This window comes from Sceloporus occidentalis, unplaced genomic scaffold (genome assembly GCF_023333645.1).
Source record: "Sceloporus occidentalis isolate IW3139 unplaced genomic scaffold, rSceOcc1.0.p SCAF_1, whole genome shotgun sequence".
NCBI lineage: Eukaryota > Metazoa > Chordata > Lepidosauria > Squamata > Phrynosomatidae > Sceloporus > Sceloporus occidentalis.
In genome coordinates this window covers 8,695,740-8,723,565 of record NW_028316981.1, presented here as the reverse complement: position 1 = coordinate 8,723,565, position 27,826 = coordinate 8,695,740, and the positions used below count along the sequence as shown (strand labels likewise).

Here is a 27,826-nt window from a genome sequence, read left to right as displayed (position 1 = left end):
TCACACAAGTGACATTTTTATGGCATTTGAGGCTATGTGGATTCTCTGGTGGTTCACAAGGTTCAAATTTCGAGGAAAACTTTTCTCATAATACTGGCACTGGTATGGTTTTAGTCCTGTGTGGACTCTCTGGTGATTTACAAGGGCTGAATTTTGTGAAAAACATTTCCCACATTCCTCACATTTATATGGTTTCTCTCCTGTGTGGACCCTCCAGTGGCTGACAAGGGTTGAATTTTGAAGAAAACATTTTCCACATTCCTGACATTTGTATGGTTTCTCTCCTGAGTGAACTTTCTGATGGCCCATGAGGTTAGAACTCCAAGCAAAACATTTTCCACATGTGAGGCATTTGTATGGTTTCTCTCCTGTATGGACTCTCCGATGCAATAGAAAGTGTGAGTTGCAAAGGAAAGATTTACCACATTCCTCACACTTGTATGGTTTCTCTCCTCCATGGACTTTTTGATGCCTCACAAGTTCTGTCTTTTGAGCAAAACATTTTCCACACTCTTGACATTTGTACGGTTTCTCTCCAGTGTGGAGTTTCAGATGCAACACAAGATGTGAATTCTGAGAAAAATATTTCCTGCACTCATGGCATTTGTATGGTTTCTCTCCTATGTGGACTCTCTCATGGACCAGAAGGTATGAACTGTGGGTATAACATTTTCCACATTCTTGGCATCTGAATGGCTTCTCTCCTGTGTGGACTCTCTGATGGATGACAAGGTTTGATTTACAAGAGAAACAGTTCCCACACTCCTGACATTTGTATGGTTTTTCCCCTGTATGGCTGCTTTGGTGACTGACAATCTGTGAACTGGAAGCAAAACACTTCCCACACTCCTGGCATTTGTATGGTTTCTCTCCTGTGTGGACTCTTAGGTGCCTCACAAGTTCTGACTTTTGAGCAAAACCTTTCCCACATTCCTGGCATTTATAAGGTCTTTCTCCTGTGTGCACTCGCTTATGAGTCAATAGGGATGAACTGCAAGGAAAACATTTCCCACAGTGCTGGCATTTGTGTAGTTTCTCTCCTGTGTGGACCCTCTGATGCAGTACAAGGTGTGAATTTTGAGTAAAGCATTTCTTACACTCCTGGCATTTGTACGGTTTTTCTCCTGAGTGGATCCGCTGATGAGTTGCAAGCCATGACTTCTGAGCAAAAGATTTGCCACACTCCTGGCATTTGTATGGTTTCTCTCCTGTGTGAACTCTCTTATGCCTCATGAAGGATGAACTGCAAGGAAAAGATTTTCCACACTCCTGACATCTGTATGGTTTCTCTCCTGTGTGAACCCTCCAGTGGCTGACAAGGGTTGAATTTTGAAGAAAACATTTTCCACATTCCTGACATTTGTATGGTTTCTCTCCTGAGTGAACTTTCTGATGGCCCATGAGGTTAGAACTCCAAGCAAAACATTTTCCACATGTGAGGCATTTGTATGGTTTCTCTCCTGTATGGACTCTCCGATGCAATAGAAAGTGTGAGTTGCAAAGGAAAGATTTACCACATTCCTCACACTTGTATGGTTTCTCTCCTCCATGGACTTTTTGATGCCTCACAAGTTCTGTCTTTTGAGCAAAACATTTTCCACACTCTTGACATTTGTACGGTTTCTCTCCAGTGTGGAGTTTCAGATGCAACACAAGATGTGAATTCTGAGAAAAATATTTCCTGCACTCATGGCATTTGTATGGTTTCTCTCCTATGTGGACTCTCTCATGGACCAGAAGGTATGAACTGTGGGTATAACATTTTCCACATTCTTGGCATCTGAATGGCTTCTCTCCTGTGTGGACTCTCTGATGGATGACAAGGTTTGATTTACAAGAGAAACAGTTCCCACACTCCTGACATTTGTATGGTTTTTCCCCTGTATGGCTGCTTTGGTGACTGACAATCTGTGAACTGGAAGCAAAACACTTCCCACACTCCTGGCATTTGTATGGTTTCTCTCCTGTGTGGACTCTTAGGTGCCTCACAAGTTCTGACTTTTGAGCAAAACCTTTCCCACATTCCTGGCATTTATAAGGTCTTTCTCCTGTGTGCACTCGCTTATGAGTCAATAGGGATGAACTGCAAGGAAAACATTTCCCACAGTGCTGGCATTTGTGTAGTTTCTCTCCTGTGTGGACCCTCTGATGCAGTACAAGGTGTGAATTTTGAGTAAAGCATTTCTTACACTCCTGGCATTTGTACGGTTTTTCTCCTGAGTGGATCCGCTGATGAGTTGCAAGCCATGACTTCTGAGCAAAAGATTTGCCACACTCCTGGCATTTGTATGGTTTCTCTCCTGTGTGAACTCTCTTATGCCTCATGAAGGATGAACTGCAAGGAAAAGATTTTCCACACTCCTGACATCTGTATGGTTTCTCTCCTGTGTGAACCCTCTGATGCAGTAGAAGATCTGAACTGCGAATGAAACACTTTCCACATTCATTACATCTGAATGGTTTCTCTCCTCTGTGGATTCTCTGGTGGCCCAGAAGATATGAATTCTGAGTAAAACATTTGCCACACTCCTGGCACTTGTATGGCCTCTCGCCTGTGTGGATTCTCTCATGAATCACAAGCAGTGAATGGAAAGCAAAGTGTTTCCCACAATCCTGGCATTCATGTAGTTTCCTTCCTTTGTGGTCTCCTTGCTGGCTCATATGGTACAACTGGGGATCAAAACCTTTCGCACAAACTTCAGAACTAAAGCATTTCTTTCTAGAGTGAATTCTCAAGTGAAGCGCAAGCATTATCTTTATGGCAAAATGCTTCCCACATACAATGCATTGCCAGAGCTTCTCTCTGGTAGAACTCTCCTCTTCTACAGGGGCTCGTGGGTGTCTGCTATGCTCCAATTTGTGACAATCTGGGAAAGAGAAAAAACTGATGATCAAATGTGCACATTAGGAAACCCCAGGAAGAGTAAAAGGGATTAAATGAATAAGAACCTAAAAAGAAACCAACACGAGAAGGAAAATATAAATATTTCATCTCTTTGTTGTACTTATTTGTATGTCAGGATCCGGGTGAAGGCATTTTGAGTCCTCATGATACAGACTGAGGATCCCTTATCCAACATGCTTGGGACCAGAAGTATTTTGGAATTTGATTTTTTTAAATTTTGGAATATTTGCATATACATAATGAGATAACCCTCTGATGCAGCACAAAGTGTGAATTCTGAGTAAAGCATTTCTTATACTCCTGGCATGGGACCCAAGTCTAAACACAAAATTCATTAATATACATATATGTATATACTCCTTATATACATAACCTGAAACTAATTTTATACACAATATTTTAAATGATTTTGTGAATGAAAGAAAGTTTGTGTACATTGAACTATCGAAAAGTGTAACTATTTCAGCTATCCCATGCAGACAATTTTTGATTTTGGAGTATTTCAGATTTTGGAATTCAAGATAGAGGAAACTCAGCCTGTATTTCAAAACATTAAAAATAAAAGCTTTAATGTATTTCAGTGGGCCCTTGGTATCTACTGCAATTTGTTTCCAGAATCTCCAGTGGATACCAAAACCTGTGGATGTTCAGGTCCCATTAAATGCAATGGCATAATAAAATGGTATACCTTATACAGAATGGCAAAATCAATGTTTGCTTTTGCAATTTATATATTTTAAAATTATTTTCAAGCATAAGAATCCATGGATATGGGGCGTCAACTGTAATACTCTTTTAGTTTAGTCCAGCTTCACATGCTATAGTGGATTTATTTCAGTTACAAGAAAGAAAAATAATCATCAGTATTGGATATCTAAGGTCAACAAAACCACATAATATGTGTGAATCAAAGAACCTCAGGGTAAGTAACTGGCTGGCTGGACTGTTGCTTTCATGTCTTGTTTGGGACCATCCCTGGGGCATCTTCTAGACTCAGGTAATAGGACCACTGATACTTTGAGCTTTCCTCTGAAAGTGGAAGTTTGAAATAGGATGGTATAGCTGAGTTGGGACTGACATTTAGATTCCAGCATAGCTTAGTGCTTGGTAAAAATGGAACCTGTTTAACTGAACAAAGCCTGTCAGACAGGGTGGACTTCTCCTTTGGAGGTTTTTAAACCGAGACTGGATAGCCATCTGTCAGGAATGCCTTAACTGCGTATTCCTGCATGGCAGGTGGTTAGACCAGATGGGCCTTGGTGTTTCTTCAATTCTATGTTGCTATGATTCTATTAAAAAGTGTTAAAGAAAAAGACTCCCGATAAAGATTCCTGGTGTCCGGCAAGAGTAGGGATGCAAAAGCTGAACAGCTATCAGGGTGGAAAGAGAGAGAAAATGCTAGTAAGAAAGAAGCGGAAGAGAGAAATGAAACAGCACTGCAGGTAAGGGAGAGCTGGCGCAGACTGAATGAGAACCATGACAAGGAGTCAGAAAGACCAGCACAGAGAAGAAACAGCATTGTGAAGAAAGGAGACATAGAAGAGACCAACAGGATGAAGTATTAACAACGGATTAAATTTACTCGGGTGAATCCAGGTACTTTTGCTACTTTCTTTTATCAAAGGGATTCTCAAATCAGATCACAGAATTTTAAAATAGTTATTTAACTGCTTGATATCATCCTCCTTAGCTGTTCCCACTAATACAAGGAGGTATATTTCTACATTAGGCTATTTTTGTCCTCCTGTAGGCATCATTGCTACACTATTAGAATCAAAATCTCTTTCCTAGATGGAACTGATCCTGTGAAGCGCTGAGTGGGCTCTGCAGGTGCTGCAAGGACTAGCACTCTCAAAATCAGTGGCCAAGTTGAAGAGACTACTAGCCAGGTTGGCAAAGATTCACATCTGTGAGAAACAACCTGAATTAAATTGTGATGAAGTTCTCCAAGATATGTACCTTAAAGATCCAGCAGGGTTGTAACAGGAAAGGAGTCTCATGAGCCACAAAACACAAGTTTTTAAAGACAGACCAAGAGGAAGGGCTAAATATGATGAATTAGAATTCTTCCACCCACTGGGCGAGATGAATGTGCCTCTGAACATGCCTGGCGTGCCTATGCCTCAACAATGAATATTCAGACTCCCAATTACATGGCCATGTTAAGCCAGGGAAGCAGAGATGCCAAAGTTGGATTTCTTGAGTTCGCATCTTTTGAGAGTGCTCGAACCACCTCAAAAAAACGAACCTTGGGTGCATGTACACTGTGGGAATAATGCAGTTTGACACCCCTTTAGCTGCTTTAGCTCCATCCTATGCAACCCTGAGATTTGTAGTTTTACAAAAGTTTTCATTTTTAGAGTATTTTGGAATTCCGGATAAGGGAGACACAACCTGTACTGTTGTTATGATTCTTGAAGTTTTAAACAAAAAATAGTTATCAGTGAGGAAAAGAAGGAGGCATACCAAAAGTAGACAAGAACCTATAGGTCTCCTCCTGTGCAAAGCAATCTGGTCAGAATCCAACAGGGCCCACTCCTCTGGGGAGAAATCTACAGCCACTTCCTCAAAGGTTACCGGAACCTGAAAATAGATAATGAGTGACATTCACAGTGCTGCTAATGGAAGGTAAGCTTACTGGCAGTCGCATCGCCACCCAGGATGTCACCTGGTACGGGGGGGGGGGGGATTTCTGGGTGGGGCTTCTAGGATGAGGGCGAAAAGGGTGCTATGCACCTCGATGCCATGCTCTGCTATACTTGTGAATAGATGACACATGGCAGGGAGGTGAGAGTGCATTGAGCACATTCCCTCACTGCTGAATGCTGCTCTACTCACGGGTAAAACAGCATGCAGCAAGGAGGGAGGCTGGGCTGCTCCTTCACTGCCACACACTGAGGAAACAGCACTGGGGGGGGGTGTTCAGCTTCATTGGTGCCACCATGTCATTCTCCTCATGAAGAGAATGAGGCTATGGCACTGAGGTGAGGGGCCAAACAGATGTCACCTCTCTTCTGGGGTGTCACCCAATGTGGTCTGCATCCCTCTAGTGACACCACTGACCATGGAAGTTACTCACCAGCTCCAGAAGCATCATGCCTTTGAATATCAGCTGCTGGAGAAGAACAACCAGAGAAGGCGATGGCCTTCATATTCAGCCTGTCAGGTTTCTATAGGAATCTGGCTGGTCACAGTGAGAATTAGGGTAGTGTATTAGACAGGATTTTGGTCAGACCCAAGAAGGCCCTTCTTAAGCTATTAGCTTTGCCAGAAGGAATGCTGGGGAAAGAAATATGTTCTGGTCTAAGTAGAATGGAAAGGAAAATCTATTGGTTCAATTTTTTATTTCCTCCCCACATTTTTTAAAAAAATGAATTAAGTCAATGGTAGAATGGGAACTCCAATATGATCCCACTGTATTTGATCCAAGTGATCTTTCTCTTTACCTGATCAGGTTCTACTCCATCACAAGTAAGAAGACATGAGCAAATACTTGTTGCCCTCAATGTTCCAGCTCCTGCATGAGACACAAAGACAGAAGGAAGCAAGTTATTTGTGCTTGTCTCAGGCTGCAGCTGCAATGCAGAAATAATACAGTTTGACATTGTTTTAACTACCATGGCTCCATGCTATTGAGTCCTGAGATTTGCAGTTTGTTGTAGTGCCAGAGCTTGCTGACAGAGAAGGCTAAATATCTCACAAAGCTACAAATCTGAAAACTTCCATATCATGAAGCCATATCAGTTAAAGTGTTGTGAAACTGCATTATTTCTGCAGTGCAAGCAAGGCCTAAGACTGCAGTCCCAAAACTCTTTTGCTAGTGTGTCACCCTTGGAACACCACAGAATATAGATCATAGAAGAAAGCAAAGGATTACTTTGTAAGATAGCAAGGTGGTAAAAACTGGAGGGCAGGAATTTAGCCACCTTTTGGGAAGTCCACATTCTAGCCCCACTAAACTATGATAGTCACAGGATGTCTGTGTTACATTCTCACAGTCTGCAGAAGAAAATGCACCGCATGTCTCAAGGTGCTCAGTGGATGAACAGATTTTACTGATAAAAAAGCCAACCCTTGGTGAGCCATTGCTTGGAACAATATCATCTAACAACAGATTTTACGTTTGGGGCTATAGAAAAGGTGAATACCTTGATGAGAGAATTCTGAAAAGGAAAGAAATAGGGAGGATTTTAATATTAAACTCTTTGCTCCCCGGAGGCCTAAATGAGGATCTTTGACTTCCTTCCACTCTTAAAAATTTCCTCTGATTTTTCTGATGGCCCCCTTTCCTTCAGCCAGTGACACTGATGTATCTTGGATTTTCCTGAGCATCATTGTAAAAAAACAAAAACTTTTGCCTTAGTTCACCTTTCTTCTATAAATGGTGTCAGAGTTCCAGCCCTCAATGTTTCTTAAGTCAAATTTTAAATAGATACATACAGGTCATAGGCAGTGCACCAGTGTAATAATGATTTCATACCTGGTAAACATATGCATTGCTTGAGCATGTATTTATGTGTTGTCTCTTTTTATAATGTTTGTAGTTCCTTAAGAAGGCCTTTGAGAAGTGTACACAAGCCAAAATGCACTTTTAAAAACATCAATAAACCATCTACTGAGCATCTTGAGATGTATCTCCAGTTTCTTCTGTGGATTTCATGCTCCCCAGTTTTTGCTTTCCTCCTCTCTGAATCTGACCTGCCTCAAAGAATTATTGTTGGGAGAACAAAGTGGTTTGATAGAAACTATAACATTTGAGCATACCAATGGCATATATATGTCTGTCCCTGGCTTCCACTCCACCAAAAGCATCTGAGGAAGTAGACTGAAGTCTATGAAAGCTCATGCTGCCAACCTCTTTCTTTTAGTTAGTCTCAAAGGTGCTACAAGATCTCTCTATATACTATTTTAAACAGATATAGTTGTACACAATGCATTAGTTTTATGGTTTGCCTACTTTATTTCACTTTGTTACCCAGCTTGTTGGGGGCAATTGGCTTACAAATTGTAAACTGCTTAGGAGAGCTAGTTCAGTGATAAGCAGTATAGAAATGTACTTGCTATTAATATTTCACAATTAAAAATTTAAACAATTAAACAATTAAAAAAAGAAAACACACACATACACAAATCCTCCTACAGTTTATTGTTACCTTGCAAGGTGGCACCTCCATCTCCCTCCCACTTGATCTTCCTCTGTGGGGGACTCTGTTTGGAGTCTAATTCAGCCTTCCCTTGTGCAGGAAAATCAAACTGGACTTCCACAGATACTTTCTTGATCTGAAACAGTTGTGAGGATTCAAGACAGAGTGCATGGAGAAGGATTAGAACATGTCAAAAACCTACAGGGATGGGGCTGAAACCTGTGGGGTTTGAAACATCTATCCACCATGTTTTCAAGAAAAAGAGAGTTTTACTCTTTACAGCAAGAGTGGGTGACTTCTAGAGATGGGTGAGAACACTTCCAGTACTGAATGCACTGAGGGTCATGCTCTGGTGGCGCAGTGGTTAAATGCCTGTACTGCAGCCATTCACTCGAAACCACAAGGTTGCGAGTTCAAGACCAGCAAAAGGGCCCAAGCTCGACTCAGGCTTGCATCCTTCCGAGGTCGCTAAAATGAGTACCCAGACTGTTGGGGGCAAATTAGCTTACTTGCTAATTAGCTTACTTGCTTTTCACCGCTATGATCTTTGGAATAGCGGTATATAAATAAAACAAATTAATAAAACAAATTAATTAATTAATTACCTTTGCAGCCACACCAGCAAATCCAGTTCTGCAGCAGAAGCAGTGATAAGACCCTTGATTTCCTTTGATAACAAGGCACACAGGGAGCATGCACCTTCTTTTAAATCAAAATCATGCTCCCAACACACTTCTGGGACTTGATTCCACTTGCTTCCCATACCTCTTTCTTGGGAATCACAGAATTTGAAGGAATCACAAGACCATATAGTCCAACCCTGAATACACAGCTAGAGCTCTGCTGAAAGATGCCTGTCCAACCTCTGTTTAAAAAGCTCCAGAGAAGGAGGGTCCACTGCCCTCCCAGGTAGTTTATCCTACTATCAAGTAGCTCTTACAGTAGAAAAGCTATTTCTAATGTTTAGGTGGTATCTCTTTGCCTATATTTGGTAAACCAATACCAATACCAGAGACACTAAGGGTGCATCTACACTGTAGAAGTAATGCAGTTTGACACCACTTTAACTGATCTGACTCTGTCCTACAGAATCCTGGGATTTGGAGCATCAGAGCTCTGAGAGACTAGGCTGAATACCTCACCAAACTACAAACCCCAGGATTCCATAGGATGGAGCCAGGACAGTTAAAGTGGTGTCAAACTGCTTTATTTCTACAGTGTGGATACACCCTCAGTCCAGGAAGTGTGCTGGGAGCATGATTTTGATTTAAAAGAAGGTGCATGCTTTTTGCATGCCTTGCTTTCAAAAGAAATCAAGGGTCTTATCACTGCTTCTGCTACAGAACAAGCTGAATGGTTTGGTGGCGGCAAAAGTAGAATGTGGCCCTGGTGTGTTCAGCACTGGAAACATTCTCACTTTGCTGTACCTCCATCCTATGGAATTGTGGGATCCATAGTTTTACAAAGACTTTAGCCCTCTCTGTCAAAAATGCTGGTGCCTCACAAAACAGCAAATCCCAGGATGCTGTAGGATGGAGCTGCCGTGGCAGTTAAAGTGGCATCAAAGTGAATTATTTCTACAGTGTAGATACACCCCAAATTTCAGTAAAAAAGCAACAGATTTAGCAGTGGTCATGACAGTGGCAGCAACGGAGTAGGAGAGACTGTTAAAAAGGGCACAGAAGAGTAGTCTCCTGCTCAACTCTGTCTTGCAGATGAACTATCTTAACTGCTGCTCCTCTTGCCTTTTATCCTCCTTCTTACTAAGGAGGAAACCTTCTGCCAGGGCCACTGCTTGGGAACAGGTCTCTGCCCCACATTCCCTGACCCAGCTCTCCATCTCCGGGGGCAAGTTGCTCAGGAACTGTTCCAGGACCACCAGGTCCAGCATCTGATTTTTCATCTGCTCATCCAGCTTCAGCCACTTACGGCAGAAATCACGGACGTAGCCGCAAACCTCCCGGAGCCCCTCAACCTCCTTATAGTGGAATTGCCTGAAGCATTGCCGTTGTACCTCTGGGCTGGTGAGATCCTCACCCAGGATCCTCTGCACTGTTCTTTCCTCACTGTTCCCAGCATTGATAGCTTCAGGACTTCTTCCTACTCCAGTGCCAGATAAGTCTGGTTTGTCCATCTTTGTTCTATTTGATTCTCCAATGAACAGGATCAAAGTCACTCCTTCCTCAGGGCAATTTCTTGTAACAGGCTCTGCTCCAGATCCCTGCAAAGACAAGACATGTTTGTGTTAAAAATCATTACATACTAGTTTTTAATTTCTTTCTTTCTTCATATATTCACATTTATATATTCAAGGAAACTGTAAAATCAAAACTTCAGTAGAGATATTAACAAAACCTGTGGTGATTATCAGGTAGAGACACTGAAATTTATTCAGAAGGAGAATGCAAGGAATAAGAAAATTCAGAAAACAGTAGGATAACCAAAATTAATTGACTGATGTATATATTTACTATTTACAAAGATAGCTTACTTTTTAAACTTGAAAGAAAATATGAGAGAACTGAAGAAAAGGAAGTAACTGAATGTGAATGAAAGATGACCAAATTTCAGAATTTATTTTTGTATTTAGAAAGTAATGGAAATAAAAGAGTTGATATGAATATTGAAACTCATTTTAATTATATGTTTGTCTTTATATGTTTGTTTATTGGTCTGTATGTTATATTGATAGTTTGTAATGTATAAAATTTATTAAAATTAAAAAAAATTGTGACATACTAGAAGCAGAAAGCTACTTGCAAGACTCCAGCTAGCAACCACAGAAGGAATCCTATCAAGTTAGGGATTTTAAACTACATCTGTACTGCAGAAATAATGTAGTTTGACACCACTTCAACTGCCATGGTTCAATGCTATGGAATTCTGGGATTCCTATCTTTGTGGAGCACCAAAGCTCTCTGACAGAGAAGGCTAAACGTCTTGCAAAACTACAATTCCCAGAATTCTATAGCATTGAGCCATGGCAGTTAAAGTGGTGTCAACCTGGATTATTTCTGCCATGTGGATGTAGCCCTTGTCTACAAAAGCTTGTGCTACAATGTCTTTCACACAGTTAGGTGCTACAAGATCCCTTTAGATATTCCAGACTAACATGGCTGTATCTTTGTGTACAGTAGGCCCTCCACATTTGCTGAGGACAGAGGCACAGAATCCAGTGAATGTGGGGAAACCGCAAATAACAAAAACACTATGCTTTTACCTGAGTGAACACCTCTCTAGGAATATCCTCCAAGGCAATTCTATGGTCAATATCCGCTGGAAGCTGACCAAAGAATTGTGCTGGAGGACCTACAAATGCCTAGAGAAGTGTTCTCTCTAAGCATCTCTAGGTCCTCCAGCATGACATTTTGCAGAAGCTGACCACAGAGTTGCTATGGACGACCTAGAGATTCCTAGAAAGAACATAATTAATGAATAATCAGATCTGCAAACACCAAAGCTGAAAATGTGGATGGTTGACTGTGCATGGTTTCACAAAACCTAGATATTCTGATGGACAAGTATCTTTAACTTTTGTAATGCAATACATTCTGTGAAAGTCAGTGAGGGGTAGTGGTTTGAGCGTTGGACTATGCCTCTGGAGACCAAGGCTTGAATCTCCGCTTTGCCACGTAAATCCATTGGGTGAGCCTGGGCAAGTTGCGCTCTCTCAGCCTCAAGAGAATGGCAATGGCAAAGCCCCCTCTGAACTAATCTTGCCAAGAAAACTCTGTGGTAAGTTCACCTTAGGGGCTTGAAAACACACAACAACAAACTATGAATGAAGTCAACAACACTTGAAAACACACAACAACAACAAGAAACTATGAATGAAGAGAGTGATGAGAAGAGAGTGAGTGGGTGGTTTGTAACAAGGGGGGGATTGTTGTAATACTGAGATTGTACTTTTGTTAAGAGCCAGTGTGGCATAGTGGTTTTGAGCCTGGGACTACGGCTATGGAGATCAGGGTTAAAATCCCCACTCGGCCATGTAAACCCACTAGGTGACCTTAGGCAAGTCACACTCTCTCAGCCTCAGAGGCTGGCAATGGCAAAAACCCCTCTGACAAAACTTGCCAAGAAAACCCCATGGTAGGGTTGCCTTATGGTCGCCATAATTCAGAAATTATTTGAAGGCACAGAACAACAACTATGTCTCAGTTTTTAAAACTAAAAATTAAAAACTGGGGAAGGGTTAGATATTTCAACTTGATTTCTCTCCAATGATTTGAAAGTGCAGAACAACAACTATGGTTAAATGTCAATCAAGTTTATGTCTTTTTTAAATTAAGAATTTAATTTAATTTTTTAAATTTAATTAACAATTTAAAAAGAATTAAATGTCCATCAATTTTTTCTTATTTTTTTTAAATCATAAATTGGGGAAAGGGTAGATGTTTCAACTTGATTTCTCTCCAATGATTTGAAGGCACAGAATGACAACTATGGTTGTCATTCATTCAAATTTGTGTCTTAACTATGGTTAACTATGGTTAACTATGGTTGTCATTCATTCAAATTTGTGTCTTAACTACGGTTAACTATGGTTAACTATGGTTGTCATTCATTCAAATTTGTGTCTTAACTATGGTTAACTATGGTTAACTATGGTTGTCATTCATTCAAATTTGTGTCTTAACTACGGTTAACTATGGTTGTCATTCATTCAAATTTGTGTCTTAACTATGGTTAACTATGGTTAACTATGGTTGTCATTCATTCAAATTTGTGTCTTAACTACGGTTAACTATGGTTAACTATGGTTGTCATTCATTCAAATTTGTGTCTTAACTACGGTTAACTATGGTTAACTATGGTTGTCATTCATTCAAATTTGTGTCTTAACTACGGTTAACTATGGTTAACTATGGTTGTCATTCATTCAAATTTGTGTCTTAACTATGGTTAACTATGGTTAACTATGGTTGTCATTCATTCAAATTTGTGTCTTAACTACGGTTAACTATGGTTGTCATTCATTCAAATTTGTGTCTTAACTATGGTTAACTATGGTTAACTATGGTTGTCATTCATTCAAATTTGTGTCTTAACTACGGTTAACTATGGTTAACTATGGTTGTCATTCATTCAAATTTGTGTCTTAACTACGGTTAACTATGGTTGTCATTCATTCAAATTTGTGTCTTAACTACGGTTAACTATGGTTGTCATTCATTCAAATTTGTGTCTTAACTACGGTTAACTATGGTTAACTATGGTTGTCATTCATTCAAATTTGTGTCTTAACTACGGTTAACTATGGTTGTCATTCATTCAAATTTGTGTCTTAACTATGGTTAACTATGGTTAACTATGGTTGTCATTCATTCAAATTTGTGTCTTAACTATGGTTAACTATGGTTAACTATGGTTGTCATTCATTCAAATTTGTGTCTTAACTATGGTTAACTATGGTTAACTATGGTTGTCATTCATTCAAATTTGTGTCTTAATTTTTTAAAAATTAAAATTGAAAAAGGGGTGGCTGTTTCTCTCACTGCATTCTGGATTAGATCCTTGGGCTGGTTCAGTGCTCTCCTATTCAAGGCTCCTTGGCCTCCAAGTTTCCATTCCTTCTTTTTGCCAGGATTATTTCCTCCCCAAAAACCCCATCCACCAGCAGCCATTCTCAACTGGACTCCTCCTGGCTTCCTTCCCTCTTTCACCTTTTCCAGAAGCAATGCTGCTTTATTTTGCAGGGAGGAAAATAAAAAACGGGTTAGTGTTTCCCACGGGCCTCTTTTAATGTGGCACCACTTAGGCTCCTCTCTCCTTATGACGTCAGAGAAGCTAAGCCAGACTCCTGGCAAGGCAAGCACAGACCCGACCAATCTGGACTCTGAGAACATGGATGGGCAGGAGACCCCTGAGGCTGCTGCCACACTGCAGGCTTAATGCAGTTTGACACCGCATTAACTGCCATGGCTTCATCCTATGGATTCCTGGGAACTGTAGTTTGTTGTGACACCAACATGATCTGATGAAAGATGCCCAAAAATCTCGCAGAACTACAAATCCCAGAATTCCATAAGTGTTAAAGCGGTGTCAAACTGCATTAAGTCTGCAGTGCGATTTAGGCTACTGAGACCTTAAGACAGCAAGCTTTTGATAACTGAAATGAATGAGAGATCTTGTAGCACCTATGAAACTAACTGAAAGAAAGAAGTGGGCAGCGTGAGCTTTCGTAGGCTTAAGTCTACTTCCTCAGATGCATTTGCTCCAAAGGTGCTACAAGATCACTCTGCATACTGAGTCCACAGACTAACAAGGCTATGTTTTGAATTCTACTAAAAATGAGTTAAGACAGAACTAGGCTAGATTTCACTTCTTTGAACTGAAACCTTGGGGGAAAAGGAGGAATGAAAATGGCTTTGTGTGCACTAAGCCCAAGGACACACTTGTGTCTCGGTTAATTGTGTATCCTGGTCCTAAGGAAATTCTTCCCAAAGAATAATCTGATACTATGAATCATGGAATCGTAGAGTTGGAAGAGACCGCAAGGGCCATTCAGTCCAACCCCATTCTGCCATGCAGGAACTCACAATCAAAGCATACCTGACAGATGGCCATCCAGCCTCTGTTTAAGAACCTCCAAAGGAGGAGACCATTTTCTGAGGAGGCATGTTTCACTGTCGAACAGCTCTCATCCTTCCTAAACTACAAGTCACAGCAATGCATAGGATGGAACCACGGCTATCTTCAATCTCATTATGGGAGAAATGCAGGATACAAATCCAAATAAATGGCAGCTTAAATTGATTTTTAATTAAAAATGATTTTTATTAAATCTAAACACCAACCAAACCAATTTTATACATATAGCAAAACCAGCATGATCAAACAGTAACAAAACAAACTTAACTAAAACACTAAGCAAAACCAAACGTACACTACTGACTCTCTCCTGATGGATATAAAACCACTATTACTATGCTTTCCTTATATATGAAACTATATTTACGCTTCTACAACATACAAACCCTGTGTCTTTTACAAAACTCCAAAGCTGAAATCACAAGTATGTAATAAACAATTTGCAGTCTTTCTTTAAAGTTTTAGAAGATTTCTCTTCAGTCAAAGTTGTCAATTTGTCCATTTTAGCCAGTTCGATCATCTTCTTGTGTGGGAGTATCCATGTCCTTCCAGCTCTGAACATATATTATTCTTGCTGCTGTGATCATATATTGTAAACGCATTCCATATTTCCTACTCGATTTGATCAGTCAGCATTCCAAGCAAAAAGCTCTCAGGTGTCAATTGTAACTTGATTTTAAAAGTATCTTGCAACATTAAATGAATTTGAGTCCAGAATTTCTGTGTTTTATCACAGGTCCATCGTATATGGATGAAAGACCCTATCTTCTGTTTATATTTCAAACATTTCTTTGAACTATAGTCGGCCCTCTGTCTCTACGGATTCTTTATCCACAGATTCAAGCATCCACAGCTTGAAAAGATTCAAATATATATATATATATTAGGGACATCATTTTATTATGCTACTATATATAATGGGACTTGAGCATCCATGGATTTTGGTATCCACAACGAATCCAGGAATCAAACCCCAAGGACCCACTGTACCCTTATACATTTTCATTAACCTGTCAGGTGTTAAACACCATCTGCACATCATTTTGTAAAATTATCTTATATCATAACTCATAAATTTCAAACTTTTTGTGCTTTTCCATTGCTCCATTTTAATTTGGGAATTAATGTTTGGAGCCCATTTCACTATACAATCCTTTACCTGTTCCCCTTCAGTTTCAAATCTGAACAACAGTTTATACATTTTTGCAACCAAATGTTCATCACCTATATATAGTTGGGTCTCAAACTAAGATTTAGATATGACACACTCTCAGATTTTTTTAAAAATCAATTTTAAATCTTTCACTTAACTGTCTTTAAAAAAACAAACTGAAATTTAACATGTCCTGCCAGTTGAAATGGAATAACAATGTTGAAATTCTGTCGTGTGAATGGACCCCAAATATGTTGGTTTCAGTTTCTCGGAATGCTTCCAGCGGAGACAGAGATCTAAAGCACCCAGAGTTGATGGTATATATATATGGACACTAAAATGTGCTGCAGTTGTCAATATTATAACAGTGCCCCATGTGTAGCTACTAAGTGGACTACAGGATTGAAATGATGCAAGAATTCTCAATATGAATCTATCTGTTGTTCCAAAATATAAATCCTGCAGTCATTTCTTCCACATAATATTATACGAAGAGACAATGGGTGAGGGTAACTGTTTTCCTCTTTTTGTCATTTTAAACCTGCCTGTCACTAACCTGGTTTTCAGATCAGTGGCTCCCAACCTTTGGTCCAACGGATGATTTAGACTTGAGCTCCCATAATTCCTGACTGTGGACCAGCTGCAGAGAGCTGAAGTCCGAAACAAATGGAAGATCAAAGATTGGGGATTCCTAGAAGGAATACAAAGCCCCACAATACAATTATTGTCTGAGGATGGTGTTAACTTCAACATGCCTGGACGCTGTTAGGATTTTATCAATTATGTTTTGTCATTGATCTGTACCTCTCTTCTTTATACTTCTTCCCACCCCTACATGAACACTGTTCACTAACTGTTCAAATACATTTTTTTTTAAATGAAAGTTTAATAAAGCTAGATGCGTTTAACTTGGAGAAAAAAAGACAGAGTGCTGATATAACACGTTTTGATATCTGAAGGACTGTCATGTGGACAATGGATTGCGCTTAATTTTTCTTGCTCCAGAGGATAGGATCTGAACCAGTGGATTCCTCACACAGGAAAGGAGAAGAACTTCCTAATGTTGACGGCTATTCCATTTTGGAATATTCTGCCTTAGAACCTTTCTGAAAGGTTTTCAACTTCAGGCTACATGATATTCTCTCAGGAATGTCTTAGCTACACATTCATGAAATGAAAGCAGGCAGAACTAGCTGATCCTTGGGGTCTAAACAATTCGTTGGGGTTAGAGGCACAGGACTCCTGTGGAAATGGAAAACATGGAAACAGCTTTTTTTTAACCTGAGAGAACATCTCTTTAGGAATCACTAGGTCCTCCAGCACAACTCTATGGTAAGCATGTATCCTCCAGAGGTTGACCATTGAATTGTACTGGAAGACCTATAAATGCTTAGAGAAGTGTGAAGTCGAAGGCTTTCATGGCCGGCATCCATAGTTTTTTGTGGGTTTTTCGGGCTCTGTGGCCATGTTCTATAAGAGTTTATTCCTAACGTTTCACCAGCATCTGTGGCTGGCATCTTAGAGAAAAGATGTCAGCCACAGATACTGGCGAAACGTCAGGAATAAACTCTTCTAGAACATGGCCACAGAGCCCGAAAAACCCACAAAAAGCTTAGAGAAGTGTTTTCTTTTGGAATCACTACGTTCTCCTGCACAACTCTATGGCCAACTTCCAGAAGAATCGCACTGGAGGACCTAGAGATTCCTAGGGATAACTTATTAATCAAATCCACTAATAATCATATCCAAAAAAGTCAAAGCCGCAAATGTGGAGGACTGGCTGTAAATGTATGATCCTGTGAATTCTGATGTGTTCAAAGCTCTGATATAAAAGAACATTTTCCTCACAGTTGGCTTTTTAATTGTTTTTCTGCTGCATGGACTCTCCGGTGCTTCACAAGATTTGAATTCCGAATAAAACATTTCCCACACACGAGGCATTTGTACGGTCTCTCTCCTGTGTGCAGTCTCTGGTGACTCACAAGATATGAACTGTGAACGAAACTTTTCCCACACTTCTGGCATTTGTATGGTTTTTCTCCTGTATGGACTCGCCAGTGGAAGCGAAGGTGTGAATTTTGCGTGTAACATTTCCCACATACATGGCATTGGTACGGTTTCTCTCCTGTGTGGATTCTCTGGTGTTTCACAAGTTCTGATTTGCAAACAAAACGTTTTCCACATTCCTGGCATCCGTATGGTCTTTCTCCTGTGTGACTTCTCTGATGGATTACAAGTTCAGACCTGCGACTGCAACCTTTCCCACACTCCTGGCATTTGTATGGTCGCTCTCCTGTGTGGACTCTCTGGTGGATTTCAAGTTCTGACCTGCGAGTACAACCCTTCCCACACTCCTGGCACTTGTATGGTTTCTCTCCTGTGTGGAGTCTTTGGTGGAAGAGAAGGTGTGAATTTTCAATATAACACTTCCCACACTCCTGGCATTTGAATGGCCTCTCTCCTGTGTGGACTTTCAAGTGGGTCAAAAAGTGTGAATTCCGTGAAAAACATTTGCCACACTCCTGACAACTGTATGATGTCTCTGCTCTATGGACTCTCTCATGGTTCACAAGTCCTGACTTGGAAATAAAACATTTTTCACACTCTTCGCATTTGAATGGTTTCTCCCCTGTGTGGACTCTCTGGTGCCTCACAAGGTCTGACTTGCAGGCAAAACATTTTTCACACTCCTGGCATTTGTAGGGTTTATTTCCCGAGTGGATTCTCAGGTGCTTCACCACTGAACTGGAAGCAAAATATTTCCCACACTCTTCACATTTGTACGGCTTTTCTCCTGTGTGGACTCTCAGGTGCCTCACAAGATCTGACCTGGAGATAAAACATTTATCACATTCCTGGCATTTGAAGGGTTTCTCCCCCCTGTGGGCCATGAGGTGCCTTACTAGTCCTGACTTGCAAACAAAGCATTTTCCACACTCAGTACAGTTGTATGATTTCTCACCTGTGCGGATTCTTTGGTATTTCACAAGTGATGAACTGCTGGCAAAATACTTTGCACAGTCCTTGCATTTGTGTTCTCTCTTTCCTGTGTAGATCACCTGGTGGCTCAGGTAACGCAATTTGTAGCCAAAATCCTTCACAGAGAGTTCATATCCAAAATGTTTGTTTCCAGGCTGGACCACCGTGTGACACACAAGTGCCATCTTTTGGATAAAGCATCTCCCACATCTGGTGCATGTCCAGACCATCTCACCAGTATAACCTTTTTCTTCTGGGTGGGCTTGCTCGTAACTTGGGAACTCCACGTTTTTCCAAAGAGAATTGTCATGCTTGCCATGCATATTTCCTTCCCTCCAGTTACCTGGTGGGAAGAAGAACAAGAAGAGGAAAAACTGATTCCCATGTGAGCAAAAAAAAAAAAAAAGAAGAAGAAAATCTCAAGGAAAAAGAAAGGAACCAAATAATAGAAGAGCAGGAAAGTAAAGGGAGCATTGAAGAGTGCAACTGAACAATTTCTGGATCAGAACTGTTATTATATTACAATCTTATGTACCTTTCCCCCCTGATATTCCTATAAGCCTTTTTGACCATGACCTTACCATGGAAATAGGGCATACAAATCAACATACATACATAATGAGATATCTTGGGGTTGGGACCCAAGTCTAAACATAAACTTCATTTATGTTTCATATCCACCTTATACACATAGCCTGAAGATAATTTGATACAGTATTTTTAATAAATTTGTGCATGGAACAAAGTTTGTGTACATTAAACAATCAGAAAATAAAGGTGTTGCTATCTCAGTGCCTAAATTTGAGTTGTCTTGATAACATCTTCAGCAACTGTGAAATGCACAGAAACTGTTTGAAAAGGTAAAGACTCTTCAGATTCCTTGTGTCTGGCAATGGTAGGGATGGCAACACTGAATGAGTGCTGAGGAGGCGGCAAAATTCTTTCTATACCAACAGGTTTTTAAAACAATTTTTTTAAGAATGGGGTAAGGGTGCAGTATTGTTTTAAATTGAACTATTTTCAGTTACTTTTTATCATTTTAGTTTTTTAAGCTGCCTTGAGTCCCTATTTTGAGAGAAAGGCAGGATAGTACTACAGGGAGCCTCTGGTATCCACTGGGGATTGGTTCCATCTGTGGATACTAAAATCTGTGGATAGTCAAGTTTTATTAAATACAGTGGCACAGTAAGATGGTGTCCCTTGTATAAAATGACAAAATCAAGGTTTGTATTTTAGAATTTATCTATTTTAAAGATATTTTCGAACCGTGGCTGCTTGAATCCGTGGATATGATGAGCTGACTGTACTACTACTACTACTACTAATAATAATAATAATAATAATACAAAGGGAGAGAGAGATGTTTTGCTTTAGCTAAACCAGAAATATATCTCCCCCTTTGTATTATTATTATTATTAGTAGTAGTAGTAGTAGTAGTAGTATTCTGCCTTTTTCTTTCCTGTCCTTGTTGTCTGTCCTCAAGTAATTAGGTATATCCATTGTTATGCTATTAACATAAAAATCTCCTTCCCAATCAGACTGAGTATCTCCAGAATCCCACAAAGCAAGATTGGAGAGCTTTCAGCTCTCCAAGCAGAGATGAACTACCACTCTGATCATGCCTCAACACTGACCAAGCTGAAGGGTGTACATGTCACACTGGCAAGAGTTGATAGGCAGTGTCAAAACTTCTGGAAGGAGATAAATTCCAACCCCTGCCTTAAGAACCCTCCCAATGGTTGGAATAAGCGGCTGTTCTTGTTCTCAAGATTCTTGCATTTTTAAATAGATACCAGTGAGGGAAAGAAAGAACCATACCAAGAGAAGCCATAACCCCACACGTCTCCTCCATAATGTCCTTGTGCAGGGCTCTCTGGTCAGGATCCAGCAGGGCCCACTCCTCCTCAGAGAAAGACACAGCCACCTCCTCAAAGGTCACTGGAGCCTGGAAGTAAAAGCAGAAGTAAGGATTTCCTGCTTATACCCACCATTAAGACAACTGACAAACAAGATACAAAAGGTGACTGGGTCACATATTGCAGCATTAAAATCACAGGTGGTAAACTGCAGGTCACAGCCTTTCTAACAAGAGATCAAATTATTTGCCGCTTCTGCTCCTGGAATTGCTACATGGCAATTCCAGGAGTAGAAGGAACATCACTTTGAATAACACTTGTAGGGGAACAACACTGGGAGACATCTATGGCCACCATACTCTGAACGCTGGACCAAATGGACCATAGGTCTGACTCAATGTATCCTTTCTGAAAAAGGAGAAATTTCTCCTTGTTCAGGTAGGAGTTTCAAATTCAGATTTTTAATAACTAGCTGCTCAGGCCTTGATGGATGAGTTTGCTTTGTCGACACCCCCATCCTTTGCCTCTTAGGGGGAAAACAGACAGAGGAAATTTTCCTGTTGATTTCTCTGTTTAGAAAAGTTTTCATTTTCTTAAAAAACAACTAGATGATATTTCCTTTTTCACAGAACATGCAGGCACTAATCCTAGTACAAACAGAAATATTTTATTTTTACCTAAAGGCTGGGTACTTTTTATTCCATGATGCGTTTTATAAAAACATATACTTTTTCTTCTTTTTTGATGTGTGGTACTTGAGTTTTAATTACAGGTCACACTGTCACACTGCTGGCTAGGAGGAGGAGCACTGTTATACTAGAACAGTAAGATTTTTGCAATGCTGAACCTTTAAAAAAGAAAGCATCCCCATCCAAGTCACCAAAGAAGAGATCTACAATTGGCCAAATGTCTATAGCCTTATGAAATTTGTAAGTTTCCTGGCCAGACTGCTTAGACAAATTCCTTTGTCCTCCTTCCCCTCTCTGCTGGCTAGAGAAGCCTGTGTGAATTGAAAATGCTTTTCTATGAAGTCCCAAACTGTAACAAATGAGGTTTTCTCTTCTGAGAGGTCTTGCTTTTTTGCAGTAATTTAGATATTTAGTTATGTGGGCTCCCTTCCAACTCCAGGAGAAAACCTTTAAATCACAATGTCTTTCCATGCCAAATATTTAGGAAACTCCCAGTTTTTATTATTTTTAATGAAAAAGGAATGACAACAATATGCTCAGCACTCTTTACCAAGGACTGAGTTATGGATAGTGGACCCTAAACTCATCCCTTCCTGTCTGATCCCAATGATCCTTCTCCTTACTTGATATGGTTCCTCTCCATCAGAAGAAAGAAGAGGCAACTGAGTCATTGTTGACAGCGCTGTTCCAACTCCTGTGAAAGAGAGCAAGAGAAGCAAATTACCTGTGCTTGTCACAAAGATTAAGATTACATTTCCCCCATACCCTTAGCAGAGAGAAATCCCTTGAACGCAATAGGTGTGTGTGTGTGTGTGTGTGTGTGTGTTGTGTGCCTTCAAAACATTTCTTACTTATGATGACCCTAAGGTGAACCTATCATGGGGTTTTCTTGGGAAGATTTATTCAGAGGAGTTGGCCATTGCCAACTCCTGAGGCTGAGAGCATGTGACTTGCCCAAGTGGGTTTACATGGTCAAGTGGGGAATCAACCCCTGGTCTCCAGAATCGTAGTCCAACGTTCAAACCACAATGCCATGCTGGCTCGCCCAACAGAAGATAGATCCGGGTATACTACATAAATAGCAAGGTGATAATGGGTGTCTAACTGGATCTTGGGAATGCCACATTTCAATCCCCACGGAGCTATGAAGCCAACTGGATTGCCTTTGGCCAGTTACGCTCCCTTGGTCTGGACTACATCAAAGAGTTATGGATTTCTGTACTCATAGCATAAAGCCAGAGCACACTGAAGACGACAAGGGATATAAATACTATTATGAAAAATGCACACCCTCCTGCATATCTTCCTTACCTTGCAAAGCGGTGTTTCTTTGCTGGGAACTTTGCATGGCAGCTGATGAAGCCTTCTTTGAAGCAGGAAAATCAGATTGACTTTCCACAGAGAGCCCTTTCACCTAAAACAATTGTGAGGGTTAACACAGAGTGTGGAAAAAGATAATAAAATTCTGTACATCTGTACGGGGTGAATTTGACAGTGTAGTGTTTGAGCCAGCTATCTCTTCACTCACAACCTCCTCTAGATAAGGAGGGTTTCATACTTTAGAGTGGGAAGGAAAGACTTGTAGGGGTGTGGGAAAGCATGTACCACATCTGATCCCATCACAGTCAAACACACTCCTAGGTGGGTTATAGACCGCCGCTTTGAGGCGGTCTGCCGCCGCTGCCGCTTGCTCCGTGCGGGAGCTGTAGCAGCCACACCGCGCGGCTCCCGCGCGGAGCAAAAAAGGAGCTCCAAAATGGAGCTCCTTCTTGCGGCGCCTCTATGATGTCGCAAGGCGCCGCTGGCGCATTCGCGACGTCATAGGCGCTGCGACACGTTCGGACGCTATGCGTCCGATACGTAAAGATGGCGCCGGCCGTATGGAACGGCCGGTGCCATATTGTACGGACAGAGTCCGTATCAGACCCAGGGGCGTCTAGAAGAGACGCCCCTTTTTTAAAATGGGACGTCCTGTGGACATCCCAAGTGCCGGTGTGTAACCGGCCCTATTGAAGTCACCATACCAGCAATCTGGTTCTGCATTAGTGGAAGCCCCAACATCTGTGGTTTCCTTTAAAAACAATACAAAAAGGATGCATCTTGTTTTAAAGCAGATGCATGCTTCCAAAGAAGCTTAGAAACAGTGATTCCTCTTCATAACAAGGAGCGTCTTACTCTCTAAGTTGATAACAAGGACACAAAATGTCAATAGAAGTGCAACAAACATCCCAGTGCCTATGGATGTGTCATCAGTAGGGATGGAAAGGGTGGAAAGAGAGAGCAGAGGGCCCATGTCCTGCTCATGTCTGCCTTACAAAGGAAAGGTTCTCACCTGGTGCTCTTCCTGCTTTTTCTCCTCTTTCTGACTCAGCATGTAACCTTCTGCTAGTGCCACTGCCTGGGAACAGGTCTCCACCCCACATTCCCTCACCCAGTTTGCCATCTCTGGGGGCAGGATGCTCAGGAACTGCTCCAGGACCACCAGGTCCAGCATCTGATTTTTGGTCTGTTTCTCTGGCTTCAGCCACTGACGACAGAGATCATGGAGTCGGCTGCAAACCTCTCGGGGTCCCTCAACCTCCTCATAGGAGAACTGCCTGAAGCGCTGATACTGTATGTCTGAGCCGGCAAGGTCTTCACCCAGCACCATTCTTTCCCAGTATTCTCCATTGCTCCCAGCACTCATGACATCGAGGCCTCTTCCTGCTTCAGGACCAGCTGAGTCTGGTTCATCCATCTTTGAATTGATGTCCAATGAGGTTGACAACAGGGTCAACTTTTCTCCTTCTCCTTCTTTCTCAGGCTCAAGGTCAGGCTCTGCTCCCAAATTCTGTAATGTCATGATTTTGAGTTAACAATTATTATACTGTATGGACAAAAAGAAATGTGGAACACTCCAGCAAGCAACCATATCTCTTCCCTGAAAGAAGGTACACAAATGACCAAACTTACACTAGATGGTCAGGAAAGTTCTTTCATCCGAGACCCACAAAATAAGGTCTTGGTAGACGAGGGGAATGCTGTGGATGTAATGGTTTTTTTTTATTTCAGTAGTAGTAGTCTTTCTTTAGTTAGTCTCAAAGGTATTACAAAATCTCTCTACATATTAATTTCAGTAAGTGTGATGTCCTGCCAGGACTGATTAACTTTCCCCTGCATTTTCTTTCACATTGGTTCAGGCCATAGTATGTTTAGTGTAGAAAAGTTCTTTGTATTAGTTGTGGGAGGAGCTGTAGGATTCCCCTGCATTATTTCCAGGTTTGGTTTGCCCTTTCTCAGCATGCTCTGCTGTAGCTAGAGGTTTTTAGTTGGGGAGCAGTCTTTGCTGTGAGCAGGCAGAGAGCTGTCTTTTGGTGGCAAGCAGGCCCAGACAGCTGGAAAGGGCATTTCTTACACTTTAGCCATTTTAGTTACCAATTTAGCCAAATCAGTTACCAAGTTAGCCATTTTAGTTACTATCAGCAAGAAAATAGAGGAATTCAGGAGCTGAAAGACCCTGCACCAGCTTCATTGAGTGAGGAGAGCAAACTAACATCAGACCCAGAAAGATGACATCCGGAAGATTGCTGAAACTGTAAAGTACCTTTTGTTTAGAGCTGGGGAGGAGAAAACTCTTTATTTTGTCCTTTAAATTAAATTTCCCCCCTTTTGAACTTTACATTCAGCTTCAGAGCCTTTTTTGGGTAGAAGAGTTTGATCTCACCAGGGTATCGGCGTTGCACACCCAAACCTGCCACCAGCTTTAGTTGGGTGTGTCTTCACAGTAAGGCATTTGACAAGATCCCCGTGATATCCTTGCAAAAAAGACTAGTAAAAATGTGGACTAGACAAGGAGACAGTTAGGTGGATTTGTAATTGGCTGATGGACTGAACCCAAAGGATGTTCACAAATGGTTTTTCTTCTTCATGCTGCAGAGAAATGGCTAGTGGGGTGCCATAGAACTGGGCCCAGTGCTGATCAACATCTTTATCAATGACTTGAAGGAATACAATGCATGCTTACGAAATTTGCAGATGACATGAAATTAGGAGGGGTAGCTAATACCCCAGAGAACAAGATCAGAATTCAGAATGACCTGAACAGATCAGAGAGCTGGGCCAGGACTAACTAACTGAATTTCAACAGGGAGAAATGTAGGCTACTACGCTTGGGCAGTAAAAATGAAATGCACAGATATAAGATAGGTGACACCTGGCTTGACAGCAGCACATGAAGAAGGGATCAAGGAATCTTAGTGGCCCAGAGGCTAAATATGAGTCAGAAATGTGATAGAATCATAGAATCCCCACTGGACACTTCTCTCCAGGATGAAAAGGAGCCATTGTAGAGCACCCTTTGGGTTCGGTCAGTCAACCAATTACAAATCCATGTAACAGTTACCTTGTCTAGCCCGCATTTTACGAGCTTGTTTGCAAGGCCTTACTGAAATCAAGATATACTATATCCACAGCATTCCCTTCATCTACCAAGCTGGTAATTTTATCAAAGAAAGAGATTAGATTTGTCTGGCATGACTTGTTTCTCTGAAACCCATGTTGACTTTTTGTGATTATGGCATTGCCTTCTAGATGTTCACAGACTCTCTGTTCAATGATCTGCTCCAGAATGATGCGGCAACTGAGGCAGCCAACGTGATTCTAGGCTGCATGAATAGAGATATAGTGTCTAGAAGGGAAGTACAGTAATAGTGTCACTCTATTCTGCTTTGGTCAGGTCTCACCTGGAATATAGTTCTGGGCACCACTATTCAAGAGGAACATGACAAGCTGGAGTGTGTCCAGAGGGTGACCAAAATGGTGAAAGGTCTGGAAACCATTCCCTACAAAGAGAAACTTAGGCAGTTGGGTATATTTAGCCTGGAGAAGAGAAGGTTAAGAGGTGATATGATAGCCCTATTTAAATATTTGAAGGGATGTCATATTGAGGAGGGAGCAAGCTTGTTTTCTGCTGCTCCAGAGAACAGGACCAAGAACAATGGATGCAAGCTCCAGGAAAAGAGATTCCAGCTCAACATTAGGAGGAACTTCCTGACAGTAAGGGCTGTTTGACAGTGGAAGACACTCCTTCCTTGGAGTGCAGTGGAGTCTCCTTCCTTGGAGGTCTTTAAGCAGAGGCTGGATGGCCATCTGTCAAAAGGGGTGCTCTGACTGTGAGTTCCTGCATGGCAGAAGGGGGCTGGACGAGGTCTTGGGGTCTCTTCCAACTCTTTTATTTGCCTCACCAAGAAGAAGACCAAGCATGCAGCTACGCTGTAAGAAACCATGCTGCTTTGGCACCGCTTTAAAGTGCTGCATCTCCATCTTATGGGACTTTACAAGGTCTCTAGCCTTCCCTGCCAAAGAGGGCTGGGTGCCTCCCCAAACTACAAATCCCAGGGCTCTGTAGGATGGTTCCATGGAAGTTAAAGCGGTGTCAAACAGGATCATTCTACAGTGTAGATGCACCCTGAGGTCACAATGGGTGGAAGCACAGCAGTTCTCCCTTGGGTCCTCTCCCAGCCACAGACCCACGCCTTCACCCCAGGAGTCCCCCACCGAATCCTCCCCTCTTCCTCCTCCTCCTTCACCTTGCCTTCCTTTCCCAGCTCCGGTTCTCCGCCTCGCTTCCCCTCCTTCACCCTTTACAGCATCCCCGCCTCCTATTCATCTTTCCAGCACACACAAAAGGCTCGGTGATTCCGAGGGGGCCCCTTTGAATGGGACTCCTTCCTGTCACGTGGCTGAAGCCTTGCCAGGCTCTTGGTGAGACCCGTCCAATCGATCGCCGAGAACAATGGACTGGGGAGGAGATCACCTTCCCTGTATGTTTGTGTGTGTGTATACATACAATATTAAATATATATAACAATGCAATACAATTATACACACACACATTCTCTCTCTCTCTCTCTCTCTCTCTATATATATATATATATATATATATATAATAAATTATGTGTGTGTGTGTGCCTTCCAGTCATTTCCGTCTTGTAGCAACCCAAAGTTAAATCTCTCATAGGGTTTTCTTGGCAAGATTTGTGCGGAGGAGGTTTGCCCTTGCCTTCCCTTGAGGCTGAGAGAGTGTGACTTCTTGCCCTAGGGCACCCAGTGGGTTTCATAGCCATGCTGGCAATCTAACCCTGATCTCTGTAGTCATAGTCCAAGGCTCTAAGCACTGCGCCACTATCTCCATAGAGAGGAATTATTTGTTATATTTGTTGTTTCCTAACCATAAGTGTTAATAATGTACTGTATATACTGTGTGTAATTTTTCTTTTTCTCTCTCTCTCTGTTAATGTAGTTGTTTCAGTTTAATTTGTAGTATAGATTTTTTATCCCGCCTTTCTCCCAAAGTGGGAACCAAGGCGGCTATCGTATATAAAACACTACAATTAAAATTGCACAATTAAAATCATAAAAATATAAAATTACAAATACAAAAATTAAAATATACAATGTTAAAATAATTTTAAGCAACCCCCGCATTCCCCAATAAAGCCAGCCCTGATGAGATTGTGAGAATGAG

The 27,826-nt window shown here is 41.4% G+C and overlaps 1 protein-coding gene across 1 annotated transcript; it reads right to left on the bottom strand.

Moving 5' to 3' along the window:
• Window positions 1–26,998, bottom strand: LOC149320619 (uncharacterized). Its single transcript, XM_089500053.1, has 8 exons — window positions 26,889–26,998; window positions 23,654–24,151; window positions 22,633–22,735; window positions 21,945–22,015; window positions 20,595–20,721; window positions 17,731–19,118; window positions 428–2,613; window positions 1–343 (listed from the first exon to the last, which is right to left on the bottom strand). The coding sequence occupies exons 2-8, from the start codon at window positions 24,056–24,058 to the stop codon at window positions 1–3; spliced, it is 4,623 nt and encodes a 1,540-aa protein (XP_089356179.1). The 5' UTR covers window positions 24,059–24,151; window positions 26,889–26,998.
• Between the last annotated feature and the right edge of the window lie 828 nt (window positions 26,999–27,826).